General features: G+C 41.7%; 1 protein-coding gene across 8 annotated transcripts in view; it reads right to left on the reverse strand.

The window, feature by feature from the left end:
* Positions 1–24,074, reverse strand: part of LOC106562867 (GTPase-activating Rap/Ran-GAP domain-like protein 3) — a 228,126-nt gene that overhangs the window by 17,122 nt on the left and 186,930 nt on the right. For all 8 annotated transcript variants that reach the window (XM_045689799.1, XM_045689794.1, XM_045689796.1 and 5 more), the window contains 6 exons: positions 4,675–4,791; positions 3,739–3,905; positions 3,112–3,270; positions 2,811–2,877; positions 1,534–1,641; positions 749–867 (listed from right to left, as the gene is read on the reverse strand). In XM_045689799.1, coding sequence (XP_045545755.1) covers positions 749–867; positions 1,534–1,641; positions 2,811–2,877; positions 3,112–3,270; positions 3,739–3,905; positions 4,675–4,791 — 737 coding nt within the window. The remainder of the gene's footprint in view (positions 1–748; positions 868–1,533; positions 1,642–2,810; positions 2,878–3,111; positions 3,271–3,738; positions 3,906–4,674; positions 4,792–24,074) is intronic.

The raw sequence follows: 24,074 nt of genomic DNA on the forward strand, positions 1-24,074 counted from the left end.
AATAAAGATGTAATGTAACAAAATGTGGAAAAAGGTAAGGGGTCTGAATACTTTCTGAATGCACTGTATGTATTGTCATAAATATGTAATGTATTGTCATAAATAATACAATTGTAAAGGCTAATCAGGCTAATGGTGGGTCCTAGGAAGAACCCTCCAAAGAAAAAAGGGTTCTCGGTAGAGCCCTTCATAGACAATTCTAGGAAGAACCTTTTGATGATAAAATAATTATTGGTATAACCCTTCATAGAGGGTTCTAGGTAGAACCCTTCATAGAGGATTCTGGGTAGAACCCTTCATAGAGGATTCTAGGTAGAACCATATACATTAGGGTCTTTGAAGGACCCTACATAGAGAGTTCTAGATAGAAGCCTCTGCAAAGGGTTCTACACAGCACCAAAAAGGGTTCCTCTATGGGGCAAACCAAAGAACTCTGTATGGTTTTACTTAGCACCTTTTTTTCAAAGAGTGTACAGGCTGGTGTACTGCCGTCCAATCTGCAGCAACTGCGTGACGCCATCGAGTCAACATTGACCAACGTTCCTGTGGAACGTTTCCGACTTGTAGAATCCATGCCCCAAATAATTCAGGCAGTTCTGGAAGCAAAAGGGTGTCTGACCCGGTACTAGATGGTTCTACCTAATAAACAAGCCACTGAGTGTACATGAAAAAATATACACAATTGTGCACACATTTTCATTACAATCATTACCATGATTGGACACTTCCACCTGTCAATCAGACTCACCCTCGAGGCAGTCAGCTGCAGCTCTGGCACCACAGCTGTATAGACCAGGTTACCGTTGACAACCAGTCGAATCTCAATGGAGTCAGTGGTAAAAGCCAGGATGTAGGGGAATGCACACACTGTAACACAACAACTTCCTGTTATTTGGTTGATAAAGGATGAACAAACTGCAACACAACAACAAAAACAACAATAACTTCCTGCTATGGTTTTACAATGGACAGGACAACCAATCTGCATTTACATTCATAATATGCTCTGCACAGCAACATAAAAAAAAGTGAAGTTACAGGCAGAACGGACAACCAAAGGTAACACGGAGTTCATGACAATTAAGTAATTATGATAAAAAGCACAGCATCAACATTCAGAAGAAAGACACCTGGCTAAATGAAGTTGATATAAATGGTTGGGATATGTGATAGATAATAGACAATAGGTAATGATAGTTTCTTAATTAATCCCAAGGGGACAATTGGTTTGTCAAAGCAGCATCATAGTACAAACATACACACACAAACATGTAGAAGAGAAACTGTAGTTTATGTCATATTTATTTAAATCAAAAAGTAATGTCTCCTTAGTCGGCCATTCTCTGCTTTCATCAGTCATCAGAAACAAACACACAGAAGCACAGATACACACACTCGACGACCAAGCCTCAGTAGCCTGCATGTTACCATGGCGACAGGGCTCAGGCCAGGGCCGGAGGCTGGGCTGACCGAGGGAGCAGGGTGTGGGGAGGGGTGGGACTGCTGGTTACTATGGTTACCAGTACCACTCACCGATGGCATTGGGCATCTGGTTCCAGCTGAAGTGGAAGTCAGACGCGTTGGACTGGATCATGGGGGTGGAGCCGTTGAACGGACACACCTTCTTATAGGAACAGATATCTGTACAGCAGAGAGAGAGAGAGACAGAGATAAGACATCTAATTTCAGTCGTTAAACCATGTCTATGTCCCAAATGGCACCCTATTCCCTTTACAGTGCAATACTTTTGACCAGAGCCCATAGGGTAGTATAGTAGTGTACTATAAAGGGAATGGGGTGTCATTTGGGATGCATCTTACGTATTTGTAAAGTAATCTTATAGGAACAGATATTTGTGGGTTGACGACAATACACTGAGTATACCAAACATTAGGAACACCTTCCTAATATTGGGTTGCACAATATCAAGAAAGGACCATTCTTGATACACATGGGAAACTGTTGAGCGTGAAAACCCCAGCAGCATTGCTGTTCTTGACCCAAACCGGTGTGCCTGGCACCTACTACCATACCCTGTTCAAAGGCACTTAAATATTTTGTCTTGCCCATTCACCCTCTGAATGGCATACATTCACAATCTGTCACAGGATCCAACGAAAGTGGCGCCCCTCCTCGGTCGGGCGGCGCTCGGCGGTCGTCGTCGCCAGCCTATTAGCTGCCACCGATCGTTGTTTCTGTGTCTTAGTTTTGTCTGTCTGTTCCGCACCTGTTTTGTGTATGTCATTAGTGGGGGCTTATTTAATGTGTGTTTTCAGTTGGGATTTTGTGCGGGATTGTTTATTGTCCACGTTGTGTTTTCCGACAGTTTTGTCTAAGGATTTACCAGGCTGCGCTCCTTGCTTTTTGTGCCGTGGAATATATATTTTGTGTTTTATGGGAAAGTGTTTCTCCCAGGCAAACTTTGTATAGCGCCCTGTGCTTTTCGGCGTTTGTGTGTGTCAGTTTATTAAAAGACACTCACCTCCAGCACCTCTGTCTCCTGCATCTGATTCCGCCTCTACACCAGTCCAAATCAGACGTGACACAATCCATGTCTCAAGGCTTAAAAATCCTTCTTTAACCTGTCTCCTCCCCTTCATCTACATTGATTGAAGTGTATTTAACAATTGACATCAATAATGGATCATAGCTTCCACCAGGATTCACCAGGTCAGTCTATGTGATGAAGAGTGTTCTTAATGTTTTGTATAGTCAGTGTATATTATAATGTTACTGTATATTAGAATGTAGAAACACCCCAGATAAATATTTATACTTTGATGTAAAATAAGGGATAAATAGAGACTCACAATTGTAACACAACAAAAGACCAGCCTCCCCATCCTCGTACACATCGATGGCTGCCACAAAGTTGACCTGTGTGCACATGACAGAGAAGAACACTGTATTGAGTTTATTTTATTCAGTTATGAAGAAAATACATAGTTAATTTATTCTATTCAATTATCATTCATTGGCCCGTCTTCAACTCGTCTCCCCTAAACTGTAACTCGTCCATTGTTGAGCTCTGTTCTCAGTTAACCAACCAGGTACACTGAAGATAAATGGAAGGTAAATAACAACATAAACAATGTTGGTTGGAGGTCTCACTCGGTTGGCGTCTACATGGTGTAGCCTGTATGCGTCCCCGGTGCTCTCGTTGATCAGGTCAAACTGGTGTTTGTAGGCCACACAGATCATGTTGTCGTTCTCCCCTGTAGGACCATCCACCAAAGCCATCACCACCGGAGTTTCACACAGACAGATTTCCTAGAGGACAGGGTGGCAGGTAGCCTAGCGGTTAAGAGCGTTGAGCCAGTAACCAAAAGGTTGCTAGTTTGATTCCCTGAGCTGACTAGGTGAAAAATGTGTTGATATGCCCTTGAGCAAGGCACTCTGGATAAGAACGTCTGGTAAATGACTAAATTGTAACCGAGGGGGACTGATCAGGAGGATGGGGCTCCCACAGGTCTCACACAGTCAGCGTGCATGTATTTTTGGCTATGCGCCTCTCCTCATCCACTAGCCCCATTCCTTATTAGGTTTAGCTGTGGTGACATACTCTCGCTGTTCCACAATGAAAGTTTACTCTAAAATACTGATTGTTAAGTTGAACTCATTCAGTCATTCAAAATGGTTATGGTAAAGAACTACTATGCACGATAGTGGAAAGTGTAGTCTGTGTGTTTCTGTGTAAACCGGGTGTGTGTCCCCGCTTGTGTGTAAAAATGATCCTACCCGTATGTACTGGAACTGGTCCACGGGCGAGTCGGTTGCGGCGACGAGGGTGCCCATGCCATTGGGGCGGGGCTGCTTCCTGGTGATAAGGAGGAGCTTGTTTCTGATGGCTGCCACGATCCTCAACTCTGACCCGTGGTGGGTGTTGATAGAGTACAGGTGACACCCTGGGGTAGGGGAAGTAGGGGAGGGAAGGAGAGAGGGGGAGGGTAATGGGGAGACAGAAGGGTAGGTGTGAGGGGGAGACAGAAAGGGGGGATAGGGGTGAGAGAGAGAGATAGAGTTTCCCTCTCTGTCCCTTTCCCATTCATTGTCTAAGAAGTGCTTCCCCTACCTGAGTGGCATATTGGATCTGGTCTGGTCCTTACATATAGAAATGCAGCAGGTTATATTCCTCTAATCTATTTTCTGAGACACACACACACTCATGCTCACCCTTCCTCCCCCTCCAAAAACCACACCCCACCCACACCCATGTACTGTGGTTGTATTGGAGAGGCCATACCGTGTGTAGTGGGGGGGGGGGGTGTTGCCCTTTCTTCAGGGACTGTTCCACAGATCAGTGCTGTGATCCGGGGCCAGACGCTATACTCTACTACACCTCACTGAACTGGCACACTGCCTGGGAACGGGACCGTGCGCTGAGTGTGTGTGTTTTTAGTTTTAAAACAAGGACAATTCAGACAAGTGGGGACATTTCACCAGTACTCCACAAGGAAAAAGGCTATTTTAGGCTTAGGTGTTAGGTTTAGGGCTTATGTTTAGGAGTTAGGGTTAGGGGTTAAGGTTAGGTTTAGGGAAAATAGGATTTTGAATGGGAATCATTTGTTTGGTCCCCACAAGGATAGTAAAACAAATGTGTGTGTGTGTGTGTGTGTGTGTGCCTGCGTGTGTGTGTGTGTGTGCATGCTTGCGTATGCCTGCGTGTGTGTCTACCTTTGGTCTTCTCCAGTTTGTTTTCTCGACTGTCACACTTGGTGCGAACCAGCTGCCTCTCCTCCAGGCCTCTCTTGAGCATGCTTAGTCTGAACACATAGAGACGCGCATCCTTCCCTGGAAAACAACACATCTTCAAAAACCAATTTATTATAAAGAAATAAAAACTCTGTGATTCTATAGTAGTATTCCACGGTAGTCCACAGACTCACTCCAAAAGGCTTTACTTTACATCGACGTAGTGGGTTTTGTCCAACATGTCTCGGGACCTACGCATTGCCACAATCATACCCTGGACCTTGTTTTGTCCCATGTAAAAAATATTGGGGATCTAAATGTTTTTTTCTCATAATCCTGGACTATCGGACCACCATATTATTACGTTTGCAATCGCCACAAATAATCTGCTCAGACCCTAACCAAGGATTATCAAAAGCTGCGCTATAAATTCTCGGAAACCTTCCAGACTCCTTCCACCTACCCAAGGACGTTGGAATACAAAAATAAGTTAACTTCTATGGGCTAGGTGGGACGCCAGCGTCCCACCTGCGGGACACAGCCAGTGAAATATCAGGGAGGCAAATTCAAAAACAACAAAATGTCATAATTCAACTTTCTCAAACATACAACTATTTTACACCATTTTAAAGATATACGTCTCCTTGATGTAACCACATTGTCTGATTTCAAAAAGGCTTTACAGCAAAAGCAAAACATTAGATTATGTTAGGAGAGTACATAGACAAAAATAATCACACAGCCATTTTCCAAGCAAGGACGTGTGTCAATAAAACCCAAAACAGTGAAATGAAGCACTAACCTTTGACGATCTTCATCAGATGACACTCCTAGGACATTATGTTACACAATACATGTATGTTTTGTTCGATAAAGTTCATATTTATATCCAAAAACAGTATTTTACATTGGCGCGTGTATGTTCAGAAAATGTATTCCCACCAAAACGTCCGGTGAATGTGCACATCAATTTACAAAAATACTCATCATAAACGTTAACAAAATACATAACAATTATTTTAAGAATTATAGACAGACTACTCCTTTATGCAAATGCTGTGTCAGATTTTAAAATAGCTTTATGGAGAAAGCACATTTTTCAATATTCTGAGTACATAGCTCAGCCATCACGGCGAGCTATTCAGACACCCGCCAAATTCGGGGCAACCTAAACTCAGAATTAGTATTAGAAATATTCTCTTACCTTTGCTGATCTTTGTCAGAATGCACTCCCAGGACTGCTACTTCCACAAGAAATGTTGTTTTTATTCCAAATAATCCATATTTATGTCCAAATATCTCTGTTTTGTTCGTGCGTTCAGGTCACTATCCAAAAGCATGATGCGCGAGCGCGGAACGAGAGACGAAAAGTCTAAATGTTCCATTACCGTACTTAGAAGCATGTCAAACGCTGTTTAAAATCAATCTTTATGGTATTTTTAAAGTAGAATTGCGATAATATTCCAACCGGACAATAGCATATTCATTCAAGAAGAAAAAGAAGGAAGGGCGCGCTCGCGGGACCGAGCATATCCAATCCCTATGTCTCCAGGCAGACCACTCAGTAACTGAGCTCCTATTATCTGCCCAGTGACAGAAAAATGCTCAAACCACTTTCTGAAGGCTTTAGACAGCCAATGGAAGCCTTGGGAAGTGCAATGTCACCCACAGACACTGTAGCTTCGATAGAGAATCAAAAGAAGAACTACAATTCTCAGACTTTCCACTTCCTGCTTGGAATTGTCTCAGGTCTTTGCCTGCCATATGAGTTCTGTTATACTCACAGACACCATTCAAACAGTTTTAGAAACTTCAGAGTGTTTTCTATCCAAATCCACTAATAATATGCATATTCTAGATTCTGGGCCAGAGTAGTAAGCTGTTTAAATTGGGTATGTTTTTCATCCGGCTGTGAAAATGGCCTCCCTGTGGCTCAGTTGGTAGAGCATGGTGTTTGCAATGGTGTTTGCAACGACAGGGTTGTGGGTTCGATTCCCACGGGGGGCCAGTACATAAAAACAAAAAAAAATGTATGAAATGAATTGAAATGTATGCATTCACTACTGTAAGTCGCTCTGGATAAGAGCGTCTGCTAAATGACTAAAATGTAAAAGTAAAATACTGCCCCCTAGCCCAGACAGGTTAACCACCTAACCAAGGATCTAAACCTAATCTTGCAGTCACACCTCTAAAAACAAAACACATTTGACACAAAAAATTGCTCCCTGGTACACAGAAAATACCCGAGCCCTGAAGTAAGCTTTCAGAAATTGGAACGGAATCCAACTAGCTTGGAAAGACAGTACCATGCAATATTGAAGAGCTCTCACTGCTGCTCAATCATTCTACTTTTCCAACATGATTGAGGAGAATAAAAACAATCGAAAATGTATTTTTGATACTGTCACAAAACTTACTAAAAAGCAGCATTCCCCAAGTGAGGATGGCCTTCACTTCAGCAGTGATGAATTCATAAACTTTTTCAACAAAAAAATCTTGATCATTAGAAAGCAAATTACGGACTCCTCTTTGAATATGCATATTTCTCCACAACTTAGTTGTCCTGAATCTGCATAGACCTGCCCGGACCTAGGATCAATGAAGACACTCAAGTTATATATATATATATATATTTTTTAACTGAATATCCAAAACATACAATATACTTGCAGTGAAGCCGCTCAACAATTACACCACACCAGTCATCCAACAGACTCCCATTCAGGGCGACACACAGAAGCATCCAGGGTCAATGCCCTGCTCAAGGGCAGGTTGACAGATCTCCCACCAGACCAGAAAACATGAACCCAAACCCTCCAAGATCTCCTCCCCCCCCCCCCACAGTTCCCCAATAGCTGTCCCTCAACCATCCGAGACAACTCCCACAGTCCCCCCCAAGAATCAAAAAAGAAAAATACATACAATTAATTTCATTCACCACCCCCAAGAACCAAGAAAATTAACAAAAGAGAAAAAACAATGCAAAAAAAAAGACAAAAAACAAAGGACATCAAGGACAACTGAAATCATAACAGCAATGCCAACTGTATATGTTTGAGTGCATGTCTGGCACTATTACATGTGTGTGTCCGTGTAAGCGTGTATTTGAATGAGAGAGTGTGTGTATATGCATGTGTACAAACACCTGCACAGCATCAGCCTCAGGCATACTGGCATTAGCTGCAAAAACACTGCCCCTCAAAGTTGCATTTTATGTTTTATTTTGACTTTAATATTTGTTGTAATATTTGTTTTCTTTTCAGGGGGATGAAATTGAAATTGTAGCCAGATCTGCAATGCTTGTTTGAAAAAGAGACAAACTTCGAAAAAAGTATCATTTTCAATTAATCGAAAATGAGACGTGGCAATCTGCACAAAGGCAAAAAGGCCATTTTTAAACAATGGATGAGCTTTTATTAGTAATCTACTTGAGAACCATTTAGGGTTCAAGTAAAACTTTTGAATAACTGAAGCTTAGAGAGAGGTTTAGTGATTTTATATTTAATAATCTCAACCCACCCAATTCATATTCATTATATAGATAGGCACGCTTTATTTTGTCTGGTTTAGCGGCACAGATAAAGCAAAATATTTTTTGCTCATTTGATTTGAAAAACAAATAATCAGGAGTAAGCAGCGTCATAAGTAAGTGAGTAAACTGAGTTATGACTAAGGAGTTAATCAGGGCAATTTGTCCATAAATAGACCTCTCCATGGTTGCAGGATATTGTCTATTTTTACAAGTTTTCTATTGAATTCATTGTGGAGAGTTTATTTATATATTTTGTGATATGAATACCAAGTATGTCTACTTCAACATCAGCCCATTTTATTGGTAAACTGCAGGGTCATGTAAAAGTTGTATTTTTTAAAGATCCAATACGTTATATTGTACACTTATCATAATTAGGTTTTAGTCCAGAGAGTACAGAAAAGTTATCTAGATCTTCAATGAGACATTGCAGGGATCTAGCTTGCGGACATAATATAAAACTTGAGTCATCGGCATACATGGACACCTTTGTTTTTAAGCCTTGGATTTCTAATCTGCTAACGTTATTATTGGATCTGATTTTAATAGCTAGCATTTCGATGGCCATAACAAATAGATATGATGACGGCATACAGCCTTCATTAACTCCTATTAATAATTCAAAACTCTGAGAAGTAGCTGTTATTTACTATTTTACTGGGGTTGCTATACTGTTGCAACCTGGGTTTGCTAAACATTATTTTTACCCATTTTATAAGAGAATCACGATATTGAAAAAATCCAGGCATTTATAAATAAAATCCAGTCTTACTTTATCAAATGCCTTTTCAAAATCCGCTATAAATACCAGGCCTGGCTTCTTAGCCTGTTGGGGCTAGGGGGCAGTATTTTCACGGCCGGATGTAAAACGTACCCAATTTAAACAGGTTACTACTCTGGCCCAGAAAATAGAACATGCATATTATTAGTAGATTTGGATGGAACACACTCTGAGGTTTCTAAAACTGTTTGAATGGTGTCTGTGAGTATAACAGAACTCATATGGCAGGCAAAAACCCTGAGAAAAATTGAATCAGGAAGTGGGAGAAATTAGAATTGTATTTTTTGTTTTGAATCCCTTGAAAAACTACAGTGACATAGGATTTACGTTGCACCTCCTAACTCTTCCATTGGCTGTCAACAATCTTTAGGAACTGGTTTCAACCGTCATCTGTTACCGGGCAGAAAATTATGGCTCAGTCAATCACTGGCCAGTCTGAGGAGAGGTGTCTTATGACGCGCATGCACGTGACTTTGTGTTTTTTAAATTTCTCTTCTGGGATGAATACCTATTGCCCGGTTGTAAAAGTATCGCAATTTTACGTAAAGAAATACCCTAAAGGATTGATTGTAAACATCGTTTGACGTGTTTCTACAAACGGTAATGGAACTTTGAACATTTCGTCTATGGATTTGCATCCACGCCACATGGCATTGTAAAGTGTTCTGGATGGGTCAACAAAACGGACGTATTTGGACATAAATTATGGACTTTGCAGAACAAATGAACATTTCTTGTGGAAGTGGGTTCCCATTCGAGTGCATTCCGAAGATCAGCAAAGGTAAGTAAATATTTCGAACATATTTTTAGAGATGTGTCGAAGACGTGGTTGTAGGCTAACTGTATAGCTTAGCATTGAAGGCTAAGTTCTGTACTCAGAATATTGAACAATGTGCTTTTTCCGTAAAGTTATTTTGAAATCTGCCAAAGTGGTTGCATAAAGGAGTAGATTATGTCTAATTCTTTAAATAATTGTTATACATTTTTTCAACATTTATGAGTTCTTCTGTAAATTAAATGTGTCTATTCACCGGCTGTTATGGGGAGAAAACATTTTCTGAACGTAACGCGCCAATGTAAAAATTGGGTTTTTGGATATAAATATAAACTTGATCGAACAAAAAATGCATGTATTGTCTAACATGATGTCCTAGGGGTGTCATCTGATGAAGATTGTCAAAGGTTAGTGCTTCATTTTAGCTGTATATCTGGTTTTGTGATTACTATCCGTGCTTGGAAAATTGCTATTTTTTTGCTAAGGTGCTATGCTAAAATAATCTAATGTTTTGCTTTCACCGTAAAGCCTTTTTGAAATCAGACAATGTGATTGGATTAACGAGTAGAGTATCTTTAAAATGCCGTATAATACTTTAATTTTAATTTTGAGATGATTTTGTTTTGAATGTCGCGCCGTGCTATCTCACTGGTTGTTGTCCAACCAATCACACTAACGGGATTTTATCTCAAAGGGTTCCCCTAGAGGTTAAAGAACATTGAATTGTAAGAGGCCTCCATTTTTTTAGATAGATTGGATCTTTATATTTGCAATCTGGTCTTGCTTTAATAATAGAGAAATCAGACCTTCCTGCTGAGTACCTGACAGACTACCATTTCTGTAGGAGTAGTTAAAACAATCTAACAATGGAGCTTTTAGTATATCAAAAATGCTTGATATACCTCTTTACTGATCTTCTTTAAGTGGCCAAGTTTTTTAATCCTCTCTACACATTCACGAAAATAGTCATGGCCTCTAAACCTTCCAGCTGCCTACTAGACACTATTCCCCATCCCTACTTCCTGTTCTTGGCCCAATGTTGACCATAATAACTGCTCCCTATCCTACGGATGTGTACCAAATAAAGTAATAAAGCCTCTCCTGAAAAAGCCAAACCTTCACCCGAAAAAAATAAGAAAAAAAAGTTGGCCTATATCTAATCCTCCATTCTTCTCAATATTTTTTTTTGTGCAGCAACTCACTGCCATCCTGAAGACAAATAATGCATATGAAATGCATCAGTCTGATTTTAGACCCCATCATAGTACTGACACTGCACTTTTGAAGGTGGTAAATTACCTTTTAATCGTGTCAGACCAAGGCACTGCATCTGTCCTTGTGCTCCTAGACCTTATGTCGCTTTTGACACAATCGATCCCCATATTATTTTGGAGGGATTGGAAACCCTAATTGGTCTTGCCTGGTTTAGATCTTTAACCTGTTGGGGCTAGGGGCAGTATTTGCACGGCGGGATAAAAAAAACGTACCCGATTTAAACTGGTTACTACTCTTGCCCAGAAATGAGAATATGCATATTATTAGTCGATTTGGATAGAAAACACTCTAAAGTTTCTAAAACTGTTTGAATGGCGTCTGTGAGTATAACAGAACTCATATGGCAGGCCAAAACCTGAGAAGATTCCATACAGGAAGTGCCCTGTCTGACAATTTCTTGTCCTTCTGTTGCATTTCTATCGAAAATACAGCATCTCTGCTGTAACGTGACATTTTCTAAGGCTTCCATTGGCTCTCAGAAGGCGCCAGAAAGTGGAATGACGTGTCTCCTGTCTCTGGGCGAAGAACAGCAGGAGATTTTGTGAGTGGTCAGGCTGGGAACAGTGACACTGGAGATGCGCGTTCATGAGAATTCTCCATTCTTTCTTTCAGCCTTTGAATGAATACAACGTCACCCGGTTGGAATATTAAAGCTATTTTTCACGAAAAATAGCATAAAAATTGATTTTACACAGCGTTTGACATACTTCGAAGTACGGTAATGGAATATTTTGAATTTTTTGTCACGAAATGCACTCGCGCGTCACCCTTCAGATAGAGACCTGAACGCACGAACAAAACAGAGCTATTTGAATATAACTATGGATTATTTGGAACCCAAACAACATTTGTTGTTGAAGTAGAAGTCCTGGGAGTGCATTCTGACGAAGAACAGCAAAGGTAATCCAATTTTTCTTATAGTAATTCTGAGTTTAGTGAGCGCCAAACTTGGTGGGTGTCAAATTAGCTAGCCTGTGATGGCCGAGCTATCTACTCAGGATATTGCAAAATGTGCTTTTGCCGAAAGGCTATTTTAAAATCTGACACCGCGATTGCATAAAGGAGTTCTGCATCTATAATTCTTAAAATAATTGTTATGTATTTTGTGAACGTTTATCGTGAGTAATTTAGTAAATTCACCGGAAGTTTGCGGTGGGTATGCTAGTTCTGAACATCACATGCTAATGTAAAAAGCTGGTTTTTGATATAAATATAAACTTGATTGAACAAAACATGCATGTATTGTATAACATAATGTCCTAGGAGTGGCATCTGATGAAGATCATCAAAGGTTAGTGCTGCATTTAGCTGTGGTTTTGGTTTTTGTGACATACATGCTTGCTTTGAAAATGGCTGTGTGATTATTTTTGGCAGGGTACTCTCCTGACATAATCTAATTATTTGCTTTCGCTGTAAAGCCTTTTTGAAATCAGACAATGTGGTTAGATCAACGAGAGTCTTGTCTTTAAAATGGTGTAAAATAGTCATATGTTTGAGTAATTGAAGTTATAGCATTTCTGAGGTATTTGTATTTCGCGCCACGCGATTCCACTGGCTGTTGACTAGGTGGGACGCTGATATCCCACCTTGCCCAGGGAAGTTAATGTCGGAAAGATATCAGATCGTCTATGTGGATGGTTTAGGTGGTAAGTTAAATAGTAAGTTTAGGTGATCCTCAAGGTTCCGTTTTAGGACCACTATTGTTTTCACTATATATTCTACCTCTTGGTGATGCCATTCAGAAACACAATGTCAATTTTCACTGCTATGCGGACGAGACACAGCTAGCTGTACATTTCAATGAAACATGGTTAAGCCCCAAAATTGCCTACCCTGGAAGCCTATGTTTCAGACACACGGTAGTTTCGACCAGGGGTGCAAAGGCACTGGAGTGAATAATCGAATCGCCCTTGCTGTCTCTGCCTGGCAAGTTGCCCTCTCTCCACTGTGCCTCTGACTCTATTAGGGGGACTGAATCACTGGCTTACTAGTGCTCTCCCATGCCATCCCAAGGAGGGGTGCGTCACGTAGTGCCAGGCTTTCGATACACTCGACTTGAGTGGGTTGAATTACTGACATGATCTTCCTGTCCGGTTTAGCGCCCCCTCGGGCTTGTGCGGTGGGGGAGATCATTGTGGGCTATTCTCAGCCTTGTCTCAAGGTAGTAAGTTGGTGGTCTGTTGATATCCCTCTAGTGGTGTGGGGGCTGTGCTTTGTCAAAGTGGGTGGGGTTATATCCTGCCTGGTTGGCTCGGTCTGGGGGTATCCTCGGACCCCGCCACAGTGTCCCCCCCTTGTCTCAGTCTCCAATATGTGCCAGGGGGCTAGGGTCAGTCTGGTGCAATTATCATGTCTTATCTGGTGTCCTGTGTGAACTTAAGTATGCACCCTCTAATTCTCCCATCACTCTCTCTTCCCCCTCCCAGAGGACCTGAGCCCCAGGACCATGCCTCAGGACTACCTGGCCTTACAACTCCTGGCCTGTCCCCATCCCACCTGGTCGTGCTGCTGATCCAGTTTCTGCTATTTTGCCCATGGCTATGGAACACTGATCTTTCACCAGACATACTACCTTGTTGTGCTGCTGCTTCAGTTTCAACTGATCTGCCTATGGCTATGGAACCCTGATGTGTTCATCGGATGTGCTTCCTTGTCCCAGACCTGCTGTTTTTGACCCTCTCTCCCGCTCTACTGCACTTGCTGTCTCAACCTTTGAATGCTTGGCTATAAAAAGCCAATTGACATTTACTGCTTAGGTGCTGACCTGTTGCACCCACTACAACCACTGTGATTATTATTTGACCCTGCTGGTCATCTATGAACGTTTGAACATCTTGAAGAACGATCTGGCCTTAAATGGCCATGTACTCTTATAATCTCCGCCCGGCACAGCAAGAAGAGTACTGGCCACCCCTCAGAGCCTGGTTCCTCTCCAGGTTTCTTCCTGGGTTCTTGCCTTTCTAGGGAGTTTTTCCTAGCCACCGAGCCTCTACATCTGCATTGCTTGCGGTTTGGGGTTTTAGGCTGGGTTTCTGTATAAGCACTTTGTGACATCTGCTGATGTAAAAAGGTCTTCATAAATACATTTGATTGATTTGATAGATATTCACCTACAAACCACTAGTGTTCATCAAATCATCTTCATCAAATCTCTTACTTTTATTCTTCTGTTCTTCCTCATTTCTATTATAGTCTTCCTCTGTGGTCTATTGGCAGCATATCAAACCACACAGTCCCACACAGTTTTCTTCTGTTTACATGTTTTATAACATCTGTCTGTACCCACTCATAAACCACCCATGTGCTGATACATTGAGAACATTACCAAAAGGCAATATTGGACTATGTTGTGTGAGATGACAGCATGGAGCTGGAAGGAATAGCAGTTGTTTAACAGGCTCCTGACTAATTGAGCTATTTAGTGCATTTTACCTACATGAGAATGCTGTTCATTGACTACAGCTCAGCATTCAACACCATAGTGCCCTCCAATCTCATCACTATTTTATTTATTTATTTCACCTTTATTTAACCATTTAGGCTAGTTGAGAACAAGTTCTCATTTACAACTGTGACCTGGCCAAGATAAAACAAAGCAGTGCAACACAAACAACAGAGTTACACATGGAATAAACACAATTTCAGTCAATAATACAATAGAAAAAGTCTATATACAGTGTGTGCAAATGAGGTAGGATAAGGGAGGTAAGGAAATAAATTAGGCCAAAGTGGCGAAATAATTACAATATAGCAATTAAACATTGGAGTGAAAGATGTGCAGAAGATGTGTGCAAGTAGAGATACTGGGGTGCAAAGGAGCAAAATAAATAAAATAAATAACAGTATGGGGGATGAGGTAGTTGGATGGGCTATGTACAGGCGCAGTGATCTGTGAGCTGCTCTGACAGCTGGTGCTTAAAGTTAGTTAGGGAGATATGGGTCTCCAGCTTCAGTGAATTTTGCAATTCGTTCCAGTCAGGCAGCAGAGAACTGGAAGGAAAGGCGACCAAAGGAGGAATAGGCTTTGGGGGTGACCAGTGAAATATACCTGCCAGAGCACGTGCTATGGGTGGGTAGTGTGACCAGTGAGCCGAGATAAGGCAGAACTTTAAAAACTTATAGATGACCTGGAGCCAGTGGGTTTGGCGATGAATATGAAGCGATGGCCAGCCAACGAGAGTATACAGGTCGCAGTGGTGGGTAGTTTATGGGGCTTTGGTGACAAAATGGATGGCACTGTGATAGACTGCATCCAATTTGCTGAGTAGAGTGATGGAGGCTATTTTATAAATGACATCGCCGAAGTCAAGGATCGGTAGGATAGTCAGTTTTACGAGGGTGTGTTTGGCAGCATGAGTGAAGGATGCTTTGTTGCGAAATAGGAAGCCAATTCTAGATTTGATTTTGTATTGGAAATGCTTAATTTGAGTCTGGAAGGAGAGTTTACAGTCTAACCAGACACCTAGGTATTTGTAATTGTCCACATAGTCTAAGTAAGAACCGTCCAGAGTAATGATGCTGGATGGGCGGGCAGGTGTGGACAGCGATCGGTTGAAGAGCATGCATTTAGTTTTACTTGCATTTAAGAGCAGTTGGAGGCAGTTGGAGTATGGCATTGAAGCTCGTCTGGAGGTTAGTTAACACAATGTCCAAAGAAGGGCCAGAAGTATACAGAATGGTGTCGTCTGCGTAGAGGTGGATCAAAGAATCACCAGCAGCAGAGCGACATCATTGATGTATACAGAGAAAAGAGTCGGCCCGAGAATTGAACCCTGTGGCACCCCCATAGAGACTGCCAGAGGTCCGGACAACAGGCCCTCCGATTTGACACACTGAACTCTGTCTTAGAAGTAGTTGGTAAACCAGGCGAGACGTCGTTAGAGAAACCAAAGCTGTTGAGTCTGCCGATAAGAATGTGGTGATTGACAGAGTTGAAAGCCTTGGCCAGGTTGATGAATACGGCTGCACAGTATTGTCTTTGATTGATGGCGGTTATAATATCGTTTAGGACCTTGAGCGTGGCTGAGGTATACCAATGACCAGCTCAGAAACCAGATTGCATAGCGTAGAAGGTACGGTGGGATTCGAAATGGTCGGTGATCTGTTTGTTAACTTGGCTTTCGAAGACCTTAGAAAGGCAGGGTAGGATAGATATAGGTCTGTAGCAGTTTGGGTCTAGACTGTCTCCCCCTTTGAAGAGGGGTATGACTGCGGCAGCTTTCCAATCTTTGGGTATCTCAGACGATACGAAAGAGAGGTTGAACAGGCTAGTAATAGGGGTTGCAACAATTACGGCAAATAATTTTAGAAAGAGAGGGTCCAGGTTGTCTAGCCCAGCTGATTTGTAGGGGTCCAGATTTTGCAACTCTTTCAGAACATCAGCTATCTGGATTTGGGTGAAGGAGAAATGGGGGAGGTTTGGGCAAGTTGCTGTGGGGGGTGCAGGGCTGTTGACCGGGGTAGGGGTAGCCAGGTGGAAAGCGTGGATTTATCGGTGGTGACAGTGTTTCCTAGCCTCAGTGCAGTGGGCAGCTGGGAGGAGGTGCTCTTATTCTCCATAGACGTTACAGTATCCCAGAACTTTTTGGTGTTTGTGCTACAGGATGCACATTTCTGTTTGAAAAAGCTAGCCTTTGCTTTCCTAACTGCCTGTGTATATTGGATCCTAACTTCCCTGAAAATCTTCATATCGTGGGGGCTATTCGATGCTAATGCAGTATGCCACAGGATGTTTTTGTGCTGGTCAAGTGCAGTCAGGTCTGGAGTGAACCAAGGGCTATATCTGTTCCTGGTTCTACATTTTTTGAATGGGACATTCTTATTTAAGATGGTGAGGAAAGCACTTTTAAAAAATAACCACACATCCTCTACTGACGGAATGAGGTCAATATCCTTCCAGGATACCCGGGCCAGGTCGATTAGAAAGGCCTACTCGCTGATGTGTTTTAGAGAGCATTTGACACTGATGAGGGGTGGTCGTTTGACCGCAGACTCATTACGGACGCAAACAATGAGACAGTGATAGCTGAGATCTTGGTTGAAGACAGCAGAGGTGTATTTAGAGGGCAGGTTGGTCAGGATGATATCTATGAGGGTGCCCATGTTTACAGATTTGGGGTTGTACCTGGTAGGTTCATTGATCATTTTTGTGAGATTGAGGGTATCTGGCTTAGATTGTAGAATGCCAATTACAACAATACTGAATGAACGCTTTTATTTTAACTTAATGTAATACATAAATAAAATCAATTTAGTCTCATAAATAATTAAACATGTTCAATTTGGTTTAAATAATGCAAAAATACAGTGTTGGATAAGAAAGTAAAAGTGCAATATGTGCCATGTAAAAAAGCAAACGTTTAAGTTCCTTGCTCAGAACATGAGATATGAAAGCTGGTGGTTCCTTTTAACATAAGTCTTCAATATTCCCAGTTAAGAAGTTTTAGGTTGTAGTTATTATAGGAATTATAGGACAATTTCTCTCTATACCATTTGTATTTCATATACCTTTGACTATTGGTTGTTCTTATAGGCACTATACAGTGCCTTGCGAAAGTATTCGCCCCCCTTGAACTTTGAACTTTGACCACATTTCAGGCTTCAAACATAAAGATATAAAACTGTATTTTTTTGTGAAGAATCAACAACAAGTGGGACACAATTATGAAGTGGAACGAAATTTATTGGATATTTCAAACTTTTTTAACAAATAAAAAACTGAAAAATTGGCCGTGCAAAATTATTCAGCCCCCTTAAGTTTATACATTGTAGCGCCACCTTTTGCTGCGATTACAGCTGTAAGTCGCTTGGGGTATGTCTCTATCAGTTTTGCACATCGAGAGACTGACATTTTTGCCCATTCCTCCTTGCAAAACAGCTCGAGCTCAGTGAGGTTGGATGGAGAGCATTTGTGAACAGCAGTTTTCAGTTCTTTCCACAGATTCTCGATTGGATTCAGGTCTGGACTTTGACTTGGCCATTCTAACACCTGGATATGTTTATTTGTGAACCATTCCATTGTAGATTTTGCTTTATGTTTTGGATCATTGTCTTGTTGGAAGACAAATCTCCGTCCCAGTCTCAGGTCTTTTGCAGACTCCATCAGGTTTTCTTCCAGAATGGTCCTGTATTTGGCTCCATCCATCTTCCCATCAATTTTAACCATCTTCCCTGCCCCTGCTGAAGAAAAGCAGGCCCAAACCATGATGCTGCCACCACCATGTTTGACAGTGGGGATGGTGTGTTCAGGGTGATGAGCTGTGTTGCATTTACGCCAAACATAACGTTTTGCATTGTTGCCAAAAAGTTCGATTTTGGTTTCATCTGACCAGAGCACCTTCTTCCACATGTTTGGTGTGTCTCCCAGGTGGCTAGTGGCAAACTTTAAATGACACTTTTTATGGATATCTTTAAGAAATGGCTTTCTTCTTGCCACTCTTCCATAAAGGCCAGATTTGTGCAGTATACGACTTATTGTTGTCCTATGGACAGAGTCTCCCACCTCAGCTGTAGATCTCTGCAGTTCATCCAGAGTGATCATGGGCCTCTTGGCTGCATCTCTGATCAGTCTTCTCCTTGTATGAGCTGAAAGTTTAGAGGGACGGCCGGGTCTTCGTAGATTTGCTGTAGTCTGATACTCCTTCCATTTCAATATTATCGCTTGCACAGTGCTCCTTGGGATGTTTAAAGCTTGGGAAATCTTTTTGTATCCAAATCCAGCTTTAAACTTCTCCACAACAGTATCTCGGACCTGCCTGGTGTGTTCCTTGTTCTTCATGATGCTCTCTGCGCTTTAAACGGACCTCTGAGACTATCACAGAGCAGGTGCATTTATACGGAGACTTGATTACACACAGGTGGATTCTATTTGTCATCATTAGTCATTTAGGTCAACATTGGATCATTCAGAGATCCTCACTGAACTTCTGGAGAGAGTTTGCTGCACTGAAAGTAAAGGGGCTGAATAATTTTGCACGCCCAATTTTTCAGTTTTTTATTTGTTAAAAAAGTTTGAAATATCCAATCAATTTCGTTCCACTTCATGATTGTGTCCCACTTGTTGTTGATTCTTCACAAAAAATTACAGTTTTATATCTTTATGTTTGAAGCCTGAAATGTTGCAAAAGGTCGAAAAGTTCAAGGGGGCCGAATACTTTCGCAAGGCACTGTAGTATTGCCAGCCTAATCTCGGGAGTTGATAGGCTTGAAGTCATAAACAGCGCAATGCTTGAAGCACAGCTAAGAGCTGCTGGCAAATGCAGGAATGTGCTGTTTGAATGAATGCTTACGAGCCAGTTGCTGCCTAACACCGCTCAGTTAGACTGCTCTATCAAATCATAGACTTAATTATAATATAATAAACACACAGAAATACGAGCCTTAGGTCATTAAAATGGTCAAATCCGGAAACAATAATTTCGAAAACAAAACATTTATTCTTTCAGTGAAATACGGAACCGTTCCGTATGTTATCTAACGGGTGGCATCCCTAAGTCTAAATATTGCTGTTACATTGCCCAAAATTATGTCATAATTATTTAACATTCTGGCAAATGAATTACAGTCTTTGTTAGGAGGAAATGGTCTTCACAGTTCGCAACGAGCCAGGCGGCCCGAACTTCTGCATATACCCTGACTCTGCTTGCACAGAACACAAGAGAAGTGACACAATTTCCCTAGTTAATAGAAATTCATGTTAGCAGACAATATTAACTAAAATATGCAGGTCTAAAAATATATACTTGTTTATTGATTTTAAGAAAGGCATTGATGTTTATGGTTAGGTACACATTGGCATGCAACGACAGTGCTTTTTTTGCGAATGCGCATGTTAGATCATCACCCGTTTTGCGAAGTAGGCCGTGATTCGATGATAAATTAACAGGCACTGCATTGATTATAAGCAAGGCAGGACAAGCTAGTAATAACTACACATCTTTGATGATAACTAGTGATTATGTTAAGATTGATTGTTTTTTATAAGATAAGTTTAATGCTAGCTAGCAACTTACCTTGGCTTCTTGCTGCACTCGCGTAACAGGTGGTCAGCCTGCCACGCAGTCTCCTCATGGAGTGCAATGTAACCGGCCATAATCGGCATCCAAAAATGCAGATTACCAATTGTTATGAAAACTTGAAATTGGCCCTAATTAAATCGGCCATGCCGATTAATCGGTCAACCTCTAGTTCACACACACAGTCATGAACAGTCATGAAGATGGCACGACAACATGTTTTCCTCCTCATGAGGCTGAAAAGATTGGGCGTGGCCCTTAAGATCCTCAAAAAGTTATACAGCTGCACCATTGAGAGCATCTTGACTTGCTGCAACACCGCTTTGTATGGCAACTGCTTGGCATCCGATCGCAAGGCGCTACAAGAGGTAGTGTGTACAACCCAGTACATCACTGGGGCCAATCTCCCTGCCATCCAGGACCTCTATATCAAGCGGGGTCAGAGGAAGTCCCTAAAAATTGTTAAAGACTCCAGCCACCCAAGTCATAGACTGTTCTCTCTACTACCGAACAGCAAGCGATACTGATGCACTAAGTCTGGAACCAACAGGACCCTAAACAGCTTCTACCCCCAAGCAATAAGACTGCTAAATACTTAGTTAAATAGTTAACCAATAGCTACCCAGACTATCTGCATTGACATTTTTGAACAAACTATTTTGACTCATCACATATGCTGCTGTTACTGTTTATTATCTATCCTGTTGCCTAGTCACTTTATCCCTACCTATATGTAGATATCTACCTCAATTACCTTGTATCCCTGTCTAGTAGACGTCGCCGGTATACTAACCACCGGTCCTGGTAACCCATCATGACACACCTGGACTTCATCACACCCTGATTACTTCCCCTTTATCTAGCGCTCAGTTGTATCACCCATTAGGTAGTATTTTTCATCTTTAGACGCTATTCCTGGTTTTGTGTTCACTCTGTTCGTTTCTATTAAACTCACCCGACTGCAGCTGCTTCCTGACTCCCTGCGTCTCCATTGCAATAGCCAAGTTTTCATTACTCATTGTGTATTTAATTACTATTTCTCTTTTTTCCTCTCTGCATTGTTGGGAAGGGCCCGTAAGTATTTCACTGTTAGTATACATGCACCTGTTTATGAAGCATGTGACAAATAACACTTGATTTGATGTTAAAATAGGCTTAATTAAATCACTATGGAATCCTATCACTGGTAGAAGCTAATCTAGGGGATGCTCTGACATACAGTGGGGCAAAAAAGTATTTAGTCAGCCACCAATTGTGCAAGTTCTCCCACTTAAAAAGATGAGAGAGGCCTGTAATTTTCATCATAGGTACACGTCAACTGTGACAAACAAAATGAGAAAAAACAATCCAGAAAATCCCATTGTAGGATTTTTAATGAATTTATTTGCAAATCATGGTGGAAAATAAGTATTTGGTCACCTACAAACAAGCAAGATTTCTGGCTCTCACAGACCTGTAACTTCTTCTTTAAGAGGCTCCTCTGTCCTCCACTCGTTATCTGTATTAATGGCACCTGTTTGAACTTGTTATCAGTATAAAAGACACCTGTCCACAACTTCAAACGGTCACACTCCAAACTCCACTATGGCCAAGACCAGAGAGCTGTCAAAGGACACCAGAAACAAAATTGTAGACCTGCACCAGGCTGGGAAGACTGAATCTGCAATAGGTAAACAGCTTGGTTTGAAGAAATCAACTGTGGGAGCAATTATTAGCAAATGGAAGACATACAAGACCACTGATAATCTCCCTCGATCTGGGGCTCCACGCAAGATCTCACCCCGTGGGGTCAAAATGATCACAAGAACGGTGAGCAAAAATCCCAGAAGCACACGGGGGGACCTAGTGAATGACCTGCAGAGAGCTGGGACCAAAGTAACAAAGCCTACCATCAGTAACACACTACGCCGCCAGGGACTCAAATCCTGCAGTGCCAGACGTGTCCCCCTGCTTAAGCCAGTACATGTCCAGGCTCATCTGAAGTTTGCTAGAGAGCATTTGGATGATCCAGAAGAGGATTGGGAGAATGTCATATGGTCAGATGAAACCAAAATATAACTTTTTGGTAAAAACTCAACTCGTCGTGTTTGGAGGACAAAGAATGCTGAGTTGCATCCAAATATCACCATACCTACTGTGAAGCATGGGGGTGGAAACATCATGCTTTGGGGCTGTTTTTCTGCAAAGGGACCAGGACGACTGATCCATGTAAAGGAAAGAATGAATGGGGCCATGTATCGTGAGATTGAGTGAAAACGTCCTTCCATCAGCAAGGGCATTGAAGATGAAACGTGGCTGGGTCTTTCAGCATGACAATGATCCCAAACACACCGCCCGGGCAACGAAGGAGTGGCTTCGTAAGAAGCATTTCAAGGTCCTGGAGTGGCCTAGCCAGTCTCCAGATCTCAACCCCATAGAAAATCTTTGGAGGGAGTTGAAAGTCCGTGTTGCCCAGCGACAGCCCCAAAACATCATTGCTCTAGAGGAGATCTGCATGGTGGAATGGGCCAAACTACCAGCAACAGTGTGTGAAAACCTTGTGAAGACATACAGAAAACGTTTGACCTGTGTCATTGCCAACAAAGGGTATTTAACCTCTATGGGCTAGGCGGGACGAATTCGTCCCACCTACGTAACAGCCACTTGAAGCCTGTGGCGCGATTTTCAAAACCTTAAAAATCCTATTACTTCAATTTCTCAAACATATGACTATTTTACAGCTATTTAAAGACAAGACTCTCGTTAATCTAACCACACTGTCCGATTTCAAAAAGGCTTTACAACGAAAGCAAAACATTAGATTATGTCAGCAGAGTACCAAGCCAGAAATAATCAGACACCCATTTTTCAAGCTAGCATATAATGTCACCAAAACCCAGAAGACAGCTAAATGCAGCACTCACCTTTGATGATCTTCATCAGATGACAACCCTAGGACATTATGTTATACAATACATGCATGTTTTGTTCAATCAAGTTCATATTTATATCAAAAACCAGCTTTTTACATTAGCATGTGACGTTCAGAACTAGCATACCCCCCCGCAAACTTCCGGCGAATTCACTAACAATTTACTAAATTACTCACGATAAACGTTCACAAAAACCATAACAATTACTTTAAGAATTATAGATACAGAACTCCTCTATGCACTCGATATGTCCGATTTTAAAATAGCTTTTTGGTGAAAGCACATTTTGCAATATTCTAAGTACATAGCCCAGGCATCACGGGCTAGCTATTTAGACACCCGGCAAGTTTAGCACTCACCAATATCAATATAAAAGTTTCATTACCTTTTGTTGTCTTCGTCAGAATGCACTCCCAGGACTGCTACTTCAATAACAAATGTTGGTTTGGTCCAAAATAATCCATCGTTATATCCGAATAGCGGCGTTTTGTTCGTGCGTCCCAGACACTATCTGAAATGGTAAATCAGGGTCGCGCGCATGGCGCAATTCGTGACAAAAAAAATCTAAATATTCCATTACCGTACTTCGAAGCATGTCAACCGCTGTTTAAAATCAATTTTTATGCCATTTTTCTCGTAAAAAAGCGATAATATTCCGACCGGGAATCTCCTTTTAGCTAAACAGAGGAAAGTAAACAACGCTTTCGGTCGACGCGGGCACGAGCCTGAGTCTCACAGTACTGTAACCAGCCACTACCCAAACGCGCTACTTTTTTTCAGCCAGAGCCTGCAAAGCCACGATTCAGCTTTTTGCCGCCTTCTGAGACCCTATGGCAGCCGTAGGAAGTGTCACGGGACAGCTAAGATCCTCACTCCTCAATAAACAGAGACAAGAAGAACGACACCTTGTCAGACAGGCCACTTCCTGCCTGAAACCTTGTCAGGTTTTTGACTGCCAAATGAGTTCTGTTATACTCACAGACACCATTCAAACAGTTTTAGAAACTTTAGGGTGTTTTCTATCCATATATAATAAGTATATGCATATTCTAGTTACTGGGTAGGATTAGTAACCAGATTAAATCGGGTACAT

This window comes from Salmo salar, chromosome ssa11 (genome assembly GCF_905237065.1).
Source record: "Salmo salar chromosome ssa11, Ssal_v3.1, whole genome shotgun sequence".
Taxonomy (NCBI): Eukaryota; Metazoa; Chordata; class Actinopteri; order Salmoniformes; family Salmonidae; genus Salmo; species Salmo salar.